Source organism: Ananas comosus, linkage group 22 (assembly GCF_001540865.1).
Source record: "Ananas comosus cultivar F153 linkage group 22, ASM154086v1, whole genome shotgun sequence".
Taxonomy (NCBI): Eukaryota; Viridiplantae; Streptophyta; class Magnoliopsida; order Poales; family Bromeliaceae; genus Ananas; species Ananas comosus.
The window spans coordinates 7,707,756-7,717,730 of NC_033642.1; the positions used below are offsets into that span (position 1 = coordinate 7,707,756).

Below are 9,975 nucleotides of genomic sequence, written 5' to 3' on the forward strand. Positions count from 1 at the left end.
ATAGCCATAGCCATAGCCGCCGTCGTCATAGTCGCGGTGGACCCTGAGGTACGAGACCGCCAACGCGAGGATCTCGCCGCTCACTATCGGCAGCGTGATGCCGTCCAAGGCGATGCCGAGCTCCATCATGTGCCGCAGCATCACCGACCCCCGCGCCACCGCCTCATCCATCTCGAACTCCTCCCCGTCGTTGCTCGTCACCCTCACAGTCCTCCGCTCCTCCTTCTGCTCCTCCTTCTCCGCCCTCGACGACGACGCCGCCACCCTCACCGTCTTCTGCTCCTTCTTCTTCGCCCTCGACGACGCCGCCACCCTCACCTTCTTCTGCTCCTCCTTCTCTGCCCTTGACGACGCCGCCGCCTCGCAATCTTGCGACGACGCCGCTGCCGCCCTCGACGACGCTGCTGCCTCGCAATCTTGCGACGCCATTACCACCCTCAACACCGTCGCCGCCGCCTCGCAATCTTGCGACGCCATTATTATTATTATTATTATTATTATTATTATTATTATTATTATTATTATTTGGAATACTAGTAGCAGAGATAAAGAGAGAAGAGGAGTAAAAACTAGCACGCTATAAATAAAACAGTCGATGTGAATATATATACGTATATGTATAGGTTTTTTTTAAAATTCTAAATAGATTAGGATTGTCGTATACATTATTATTTATATTATTATATATATATATTATTTATATAAAGGATAATGGATATTTGGAAAGAGAATCTACTGGGCTAGAGATAGATTGGAATTAGGATTTTTGTTTCCGTAAAGATTTGAAATTATAAATTTATTTTATGTAATTTTAATTATTAAATATATTTTATCGTAAATTTAATCATGCAAGATTGACTTTAGCGGTTACGTCCTTCAAAAAACATAAGTTTCAAAACAAGGGTAAACTTTAAAAACCATCACGTAGTTTCACATTTTTTTATTTTAATATCTTATGATTTAAAATGTATCAACTTATTATTCTATAATTTTATTTTTTTCTTTTCGTCAGGTCCTTCATTAACATTTCGTTATATTATATGCAAAAAAATTTTAGATAATCCATCTAGGTTTATCAAATATTCACTTTAGTGCCTTTTAGTTTTATCTTTATTAGTGATTTTACAAAAAAAAATTAGTAGAAGGAATAATAAAAAGAAAAAATAAAATCATAGGGTACTAAATTAATACATTTTAAATCACATAGTACTAAAATAAAAAATTACGAACCACAGGAGTGGTTTTTGAAGTTTTCCCAAAAAAAGTTAGACGTTTTAGCATAAAATCTACTGATTTAATGATTTTGCAAAAAAAAATTATTATTTTAGATTTTGCAATTTCAGTTCAATATTTTTAGAAATCAAGTATAGTGCACATGCGATGTATGTCACATTTAATTAAATTAAATTTATATTTATATTTTAAATTTAAATGATTATTAGTGGTATAAGTCTATTTATCAATTAATTTTTTTCTAGTTCTAATTTTTTTAATGTGTATCCAAATTTTAAAAATTTGAAGTAATTCTAAATTTTAAATTAATGAATTTAGATTTAAATTTATAAATAAAATTTAAAATATGAATTTAATTTTGAATCCATAATTTGAATATCAATAGTTATTAGAGACATGGCCTTTTTGCATAAAAAATCCACTTATTTTGGGTTTTTGTAAAACCGGGCAATCTTTTTCGTTTTTGCAGATTCGGTCCGCTTTTTCAGCAAACTGACCAAAATACCCTTATATATTTTTCTCTTTCCTCTTTTTTTTCTCTCTCCTTTCTTCGATCTCGTCGCCGCTCACCCTTTTTTCTCTCTTCTCTTTTTTCGTTTTTTTTTCTCGTTCCTTTTTTCTTTCTTTTCCCAGAGACGTCGTCGTCCCCGGCCGTGCTCGCCCGTGCTCGCCGCCTCGTCGCCGAGGGCTCCATGGACACCGCCCGCGTCGTGCTGGAGCGGAGCGACTCGGAGTGGCGCCCGGCCGACGCCGTCGATGCGTCCGGCGAGGGCCGGTGGACGCGGCGGCGGCGACACCGCGGGGGGAGGGGCGGGGACGAGGGCGAAGGCCCGGGGCGGGCTGGCCGGCGGCACGGGATCCGCGGGCTTGAAGACCCGCGCGTGGAGCTTCACCCTGTCGCTCGTCTCCACCGTCGACGACGCCATGGGCGCGGAGCTCGGAGGAGCTAAGGAAGCTCCACGCGCCCGGGGCGGGCCAGCACGGCTGGAGGAGGGGCGGCGGCGAGGGCGGAGGCAGAGAGAGAAGCAGCAGAGGAAGAAGAAGCAGCAAAGGAGTTAAAAGAAAAAAAAAAGAGAGAGAGAGGCAGAGAGAGAAGCAGCAGAGGAAGAAGAAGGAGAAGAAGTGTTAAAAAAAGGGGTGGAAAATGGTGTAATGGTGCAAAATGGAATAATAGTGTAATGGTGCAAAATTGTAATCGTGTAATGGTGTAATGGTGCAAAATAGTGTAATGGTGTAATGGTGTAATAGTGCAAATGGTGTAATGGTGTAATGGTGCAACATTATAATGGTGTAATGGTGTAATGGTGTAAAATAGTGTAATGGTGTAATGGTCCAGATTGCACCATTAGGGCCAGATTGCATCATTTAAAAAAATTTTACACTATTTTTTTTTCCCTCTTTCTCTTCTTTTTCTTCTTCTTCTTCTAGATTGCACCATTAGCTTTTTTTTTTTCCTCTTTCTCTTCTTCTTCTTCTTCTTCTTCGACGGAGGCGTCGGATCGGCGGCGGGGGACGTAGGGGGAGACGGATCGGGAGGCCACGAGGCGCAGCGGAGACGATGGGCGATGGGGCTTCAAGGTGCGGCGGCTCGGGGCCGGGGGGGCCTCGTTGTCGTCGTCGTCACCGGGCAACTAGTAGGAACGCGTAGGAACGCGCGGCGCCGGCGCCTAGTAGGAACGCGCGGCGCCAGCGCCGGCGCGGCGGTAGTCGGGCTCGGGGTCGGCGCGGGGGAGGTCGACGAGGAAGTAGAGCTTCCCCGGCTTGAGCGGGGCGTCGGGGTCGAGCGGTCGGGCTCGGAGTCCGACGCGCTTGACCTCCTCGGACTCGAGCACGGCGAATCCCGGGTGGTCTCGGAGGTCGACGTCGGCGCCGAACTCCAGCAGCAGCTGGACGAGGTCCGGCCGGCCCTGCGCGATGGCCGAGTGCAGCAGGCCGACGCCGGACGCGTCGACGGCGTCGGCCGGGCGCCACTCCGGGTCGCTCCACTTCAGCACGGCGCGGGCGGCGTCCATGGAAAAGAAAGAAAAGAACGAGAAAAAAAAAGAGGAGAGAGAAAAAGGAAAGAGAAAAATGTATAAAGGTATTTTGGTCAGTTTGCTGAAAAAGCGGACCGAATCTGCAAAAACGAAAAATATGGCCCGATTTTGCAAAAGTCCAAAATAAGTGGATTTTTTATGCAAAAAGGCCTAGAGACATTGATTTATTTTCCCATCTTTTTTTCAAATTTGATATATTTTCAAGTTAATTAAATTTTTTCCTTGGTCAAAAACTATTTTAATAATTATCTCAAATCAATATAAATTTGTGAATCACATTTATTTACAAATTTAAAATTTTAAATTGTAAATACATATGTTATATTTTATTAAAAAATATCTCATATTTTAAATATTAGTAGATAAAATTAAGATAATTTTTATATATTCATTCTTTTTTATTAAATATTATATATGTGGATGGTATTACGTGTGATTGGATAAAGGTGTTGGGTATTACGTGTGAGAAAGAAAATATTTAAGAAATTCTTAGATTACGGATCTCATTTGTGATGAAATATGATATTATGTGAGCGAGTGAAATTTGGTACGCAATATTAGAGGCAATTTAGATAAAAAATATGATAATACTTAATTCGCCAGCTGTTAGATTAGATCCAATGACTAAGAATTAATATATTTTATAATAATTTAAAAATAAAATAAAAATTACACGACTATGATTTATTTTATTAAGTTGAATAAATAATATTGACAGTATGTGACTGGAATTATAGGACCTGCATTTTGAAAAAGAAAAAAATTTTAAAACTCCTACTTTTTATAAGTAGCATAAATGGACTAGAGTACCTCTTTGTCTCTCTTTCCTCCCCGTCTTCCTCCTCCCGCTTCACCGTTCCAACGGGGGCGCTGCCATCGCCTCCTCCACGCTGCTTCTGGCGGTGTAGGTAAGATAGTTTGGGAGGTGGACAGCGGCAACACAAGCGATGCCGATTTTTTAGCAAAATCATAAAATCAATAATTTCTTTATGAAAAAAGGCTTTCTTTTTAATATTTGAAATTTAGGGTTCATGAAATTGTTATAAAATATTAGAAAACAAAAGTGGAAGGCACAAATAAAAGCCAAGAGCCAAACAAAAGTAAAAGCAATACAATGAGCCATTTTAATTAGACTATCTGACCGTTCAAAATTTTGATTCATTATCCAACCTTATAATTATATAATTTGAGTCAGACAACAACTTAATTTTAAAATTTGAATACTTATTTATATGTAAAGACCTAATATTTTTACGCAATTCTTATATTTATAAATTTATTTAAAATAAGAAATTAGTTTAAATTTTAAAATTAAAATATTATTGATTGACTCAAATCAAACAAATTGAGAGGTTGGATAATAATATTAAAATTTTGAAAGGCCGAATAGTAAATTCAAAATGGTTTATAGTTCGAATAAGTTATATATGTTTGAAACCCGGAAAACCAAAAATATAGAAAAGAGGAAGTTGAAATTAATCGTATCTAACAAATCCGATAGTCCAAAATTTAAAGCTTAGTTATTTTATATTTCTACCAATTTTTTTTTTATAAAAAATGAACGAAGAATATATAAAAACATACTTCTTCATTTTCAGCGAAGGATCATAGCAATCATATCGTAATCAAACATTTCCAATCTACACAACATAGTATCTTTTGTAGAAACAAACACGGAGCCTTTTAGTGTTAGTGTACTTTTTGATGAAATTTGAATCAAGCATAGAATTTGTGCGAATGTGCATACGTTTGTGGACACTTTTAAAATTTTTAATTTTATTTGTAACGATTCTCCCCACTAATAATAACAACTTATTGGGTTAAAACTACCGACCTGAAATGTTTAAACTCAATTACTAATATTAAGATCTTTGATTTTTATATTATCAATTAACTCTTTTTTTTCATCTTATGTGGGAGACGCGACTCCCTTGTTAGTAGGGATGCAAACGGGGTGGATGCCCCGCCTCCCGGCCCGACTAGTGAAATTCTGCCCCGCGTCCCGCCCCGAATTCGTGACGGGTTAAAAAATGCATCCCATAATCCGTCCCGCCTTGTAACCTGCCATCCGTCGGCGCCCTGAATCTATCCTGCCAACTAATATTTTTTATAAAATTATAATATTATTAATATTTTGTAAAATATAAAATAATAATTTTTAATAATATTATATATATAATTTAACAATATCAATTATAAAAATAAAAAATATAAATCACAATTCAAAACAAAATTCAAAAATTTGAAATATATTAGAAATGAGAGCGCTAACTTATTTGTATTTTTAACTTTTTGTAAATACATTATTTTTTAGGAATATTTTTAAAAATATAAATAATTTTTGGAGTGGATTCAGGGTGGATTCGAGGCGGATCATGGCGGGGCGAGTCAAAATTTCTCCCGTTTCCTATCCGAATCTGTTTCGGATCGTAAAATTCACCCCGTTTCCTGTCCCGAATTCGTTTATTTTCTCCCATTTACTGTCCCCGTCGGGGCGGATCGGGGCGGCAGCTCCACCAACCCGGATCCGTTTGCATCCCTACTTGTTAGAGGGGTTCCGACTGATATTTGGCTCTCATTCTCAATATAACAATATGATCATATCGAAAAAATACTTAAAGTCCAATTATTAATATTAGAATATCTTATTCTTATATCTACAATTATAATTATTTTCTTATCTGATATAAGATTATTGAGACAGTTACATTATTGTTGTAAAAATTTATCAATAAATTAAATTTAACTAAAATAGCGAGGTATGATGGAAAAGAGCACAAAAACATAATATCATTAAATTAAGAATAATCTCGACCCATATAACGATCCGGGCTCTCACCAGTCAAAAATACTAATATTAAGTCTCATTATATATTCAATGATAATTTTATTCCCATTCGATGTGGGACTAGTAGGATGTCTCAACCCAATTCAAACAAAAAGAGAAATTTGATTCGATGATTAAGTGTTCCTAAATACACTTCGTTGAAAATTTTTAATTTTGAAATCCTTTGAACAATAAGTAAATAATACTAAAAATTGTGATTGTTTTTTTTGAGGAAAAGTTAGTACACTATCCGTTTTATTCATTAGAAAAATAAACTAGGCTATAAGGGTGAAGCAAAAAAAAGCCTCAAGCAAGACGAAAAAATTTAAATATAAATATAAATATATAAAAAATAAATTAAAAAATAAAATTAAAAAATTAATTTTGTAGACTGCTGGTGCTGTTGTGCTAAGAAAATTTGTCTCCACAGTTTTATTAACTGCTTGATTTTGTAGACTGCTAGCAGGGGTCCGGCTGAGCTTTCCTAAAAATCACACCGTTTTAGTCTAGTCAAATTATTTCGCAGTATCTACTATCCGCTCCTTATCATCCACCTATCTCAAACCAAATTTACATTATTTTTCAAATTCCTAGACTGGACACCCTCCACACCCTCCATGGCCATCACCACAAGAAATCTAATAAAAACACAGTGTGAATAAGTGGCCCACTGGCTCCTCTTCAAAATTTCTATAAAGTTCGTATAAAGTTACAATATGTGAAATTTAGTTCCTATAAAGTTACAATGTGTGAAATTTAGTTCCTATGTAAAGTTCATATTTACTAGCGTCATGTCAAGGACTTAAACAAAAATAATTGTTTAGCTCATGCGGTGTTTTTCTTCGTTTGCGAAGTGAGCAAGTCTACCTCTCTACTTAAAAAGTCCAGATCTACTCGTCTAAAATTAAGTACAATGTTTGACAAGTGTTGTATATTGTATTTGAGAATAGAGATTACAACCGATTTTTTTAGAAATGGGGATGAAAATCACAACTATAGATATAGGCCGCTTGCCATCTGAACTACAAATAGTGAGATGCCAAGTGGCACAAAACTATTAAGCAACGAGAGAGGTTACTAGTGTCCAAGTTGTCGGATCATTGGCGCTAATCATTAATCTCCAAAACTCGAGTTATTAGAAATACGCAACTAATTCACTTAAAACGTACAGATACAGCGCCCATGGGTCTCGATTATGACTCGGCACATCTAACCTCACGCCACTTCGAACATGACTCGGCCCACCTAGCCTCACGCTATTTCGAACATGACTCGGCCAACACACGACCTTCCGCCACATGACAGGATGCTGACCCATTTAAACCAACACAAGTGATTAAACTCCCTCCTAAAAATTTTAAAAGACTTTTGATCGTTCGGTTTTGAAATCCGGAGATACTTTTAGAATATTCCAGCAAATCCTCAGATAAAATTTATTTTCTGAGTTTTAAGTAATTGCAAGGAAGAAGTCAGTAAAAAAATATTTATCGGTGACAGTCGGCTACAAAATAAACGCACCTAAAATAGAAAATTGTTAAGAAGCATTCTGATCCAACTCCCTTTTTAAATATCTCGGATATCACATAACGCATCTACTCAATAAATTAAATTCTGAGTGCGATAACGCTTTTACGATAGAATTTTAAAAATGCAGCGCTCGCCCATGCAATACTTTCTCCTCACTCACACACACACACACCCCAAAAAAAAGAAAAAAAAAGAAAAAAAGGGAAAAAAAAAAAACCTCATTGAGCATTAGCTCCGGCGGCCGCGCCGGAGGAGAAGGAATCCGCGGAGAGCTGCCGCCGGAACGCCGCGATGAACGCCTCCGCCCTTCTGTTCAGCTCCTCCGCCTCGACCCCTCCCTCCTCATCCGCCTCCGCCTCCGCCTCCGCCTCTGCCTCTGTCTCCGCCGCCGTCGCTGATCTCTCCTCGAATTTCTCTTTCTCTCCGTCAATCTTCGACGTCGCCTTCTTTCTCTCGACGCCGAGGGAGCGCGCAGGTCGCAGCGAGACGACGACGATGGAGGCGACGACGACGTTGAGCAGCAGGAAAAGGAAGGGGGAGGGGGCCATCACTAGCGCTGCGGAGAGAGCGCACGAACACGGGAGGAAGGGGAGGAGATGCTTCATGCCGGAGACGAACAGTGCCGCGCCCGCGGCAGCTAACGCGGCTTCCACCATCTCTTCTTCTATCCTCGGCCCTCGCTTCCCTTCCTCCATTCATGCATTAATAAGTATCATCTCCTCCTCACTCTTTTTTTTGGGGGGGGAGTATTTCACTTGGCTTTGTAGAGATGTAGGAGTGGTAGAGAGAGAAAATTTGTTGGCATGCATGATGATTATGCTATCGATCGACAAAAGCTTACAAAACAGTCGTTCTTTCTACATTATAAAAATATAAGAATAATTAAATTTTTTTTTTTTTTTATGTACTTGGCTTCGTATTCGTGGTGCCGCAAATTTAGCCTTATCGTTTCTAAAAAAGTGTGACTATATATAGAGAGAGCAAGTTAGACTAGAATATTATTAATATTATTTATTCTTTTTTGTTGTTAAGTTTTTAGTTTTTAAATTAATATTTTTGATTAGTTCTAATCATTGGGTTAAATATTATAATCCAGTAGGAACCGCTTAACCCTAAGAGACTAATATCATTCTAATCCTACAATTTTTCATCTAAATGTTAAAATTTAATAGTAAAAGAGGCCAAATACTACCGATAGTATTCCAGCTCAACTCTCTCTCTCTATATATATGGAGTTCGATTAATATTAATCATTAGTTATTAGAGTTGATTAATAATATTTTCCTCTAGTCGAAGGATTGATTCTTTGTGTATCTCTCTCTTTTTTGTCTTTGTGTTTCTTTCCTCGCAACGAAGTTTAAGCCTGCGTCAATTCGATACTTCATTCCAAATAACCTATTTTTAGTTTGGGGCTATTTGGTCAAATGTAATTGTAAATACGTATAGTTCAAAATGCATATATTTTTAAATACAGTAATTATTATTATATATATTTTTGTTTGATTCAACATAGCATTGCCAAAAAAAAAGGTTTTTTTTTTTTTTTTTTGAGAAATAAGTAGCACGCTATCCGCTTCGTTTATTTCATTTAGAAAATAAACTTAGCTGAAAATGTGAATCAATTAGGATTCGAACTTGAGATCTCGGGTACCAACCACCAAGTCCTTTGTCAAAAAAAAAAGTTGACAGTAAAAATATTTTTTTTGCATTTCCTTTTTTTTTGGCATTGAGAGATGACAATAATTATATGGGCTGTTCATTCAAACATTGGTAATATTCTAATAATTCTTCATATTATTTATAACAAATATTTAAATTTCTCCATATTATTTACGACAAATATTTAAATTTTTACTATTCAACTCAAGTCGTGAAGTGATAATTTTTAAGCAGTAAGAATATTATATCATTAGTAATAAAAATATATTGGTTTCTAATAACCTTCCAAATTCCCAATTATTTGATACATTCATAACAAATTTTATATTTTAAACATAAAAATATAAAATATTTTTAAAACATGTTATAAAATTTGGACCAAAAAGGCTTTGATAAAAGTTCATGGCGAAAAGTTTGTGCGCTGTGAAAACTGCCTGGGGCTTTGTCGGGCCTGCGGATCCGACAAGCGCGGATCCGACAAGCGCAAACATCCACGGGGGTGGTGTTGGATGGGCAAGTTCCAGCACCGCAGCAAACGGCATCGGCGACGAACAAATGATCAACACGTGTCTCTTTTTATTTTTAATGCTTAGTTCATAAATAATAAAAGAAAAAACTTCTAATACCATCCACATGGTTTAATACTTTTTTATTTTAGTGCTTTGTGATTTAAAGTGTATCAATTTAGTACCC

General features: G+C 37.3%; 3 protein-coding genes across 3 annotated transcripts in view; all 3 read right to left on the bottom strand.

Moving 5' to 3' along the window:
- Positions 1-477, bottom strand: part of LOC109727111 (SKP1-like protein 11) — a 2,002-nt gene extending 1,525 nt beyond the window's left edge. The window contains exon 1 of the mRNA XM_020257010.1: positions 43-477. Within this exon, the coding sequence (XP_020112599.1) occupies positions 43-477 (435 nt within the window). The remainder of the gene's footprint in view (positions 1-42) is intronic.
- On the bottom strand, positions 2,536-3,245 carry LOC109727112. Its single transcript, XM_020257011.1, has one exon. It carries the CDS (start codon positions 3,243-3,245, stop codon positions 2,901-2,903), a length of 345 nt encoding a protein of 114 aa, XP_020112600.1. The 3' UTR covers positions 2,536-2,900.
- Positions 7,774-8,376, bottom strand: LOC109727706. Its single transcript, XM_020257890.1, has one exon. It carries the CDS (start codon positions 8,316-8,318, stop codon positions 7,842-7,844), a length of 477 nt encoding a protein of 158 aa, XP_020113479.1. The 5' UTR covers positions 8,319-8,376; the 3' UTR covers positions 7,774-7,841.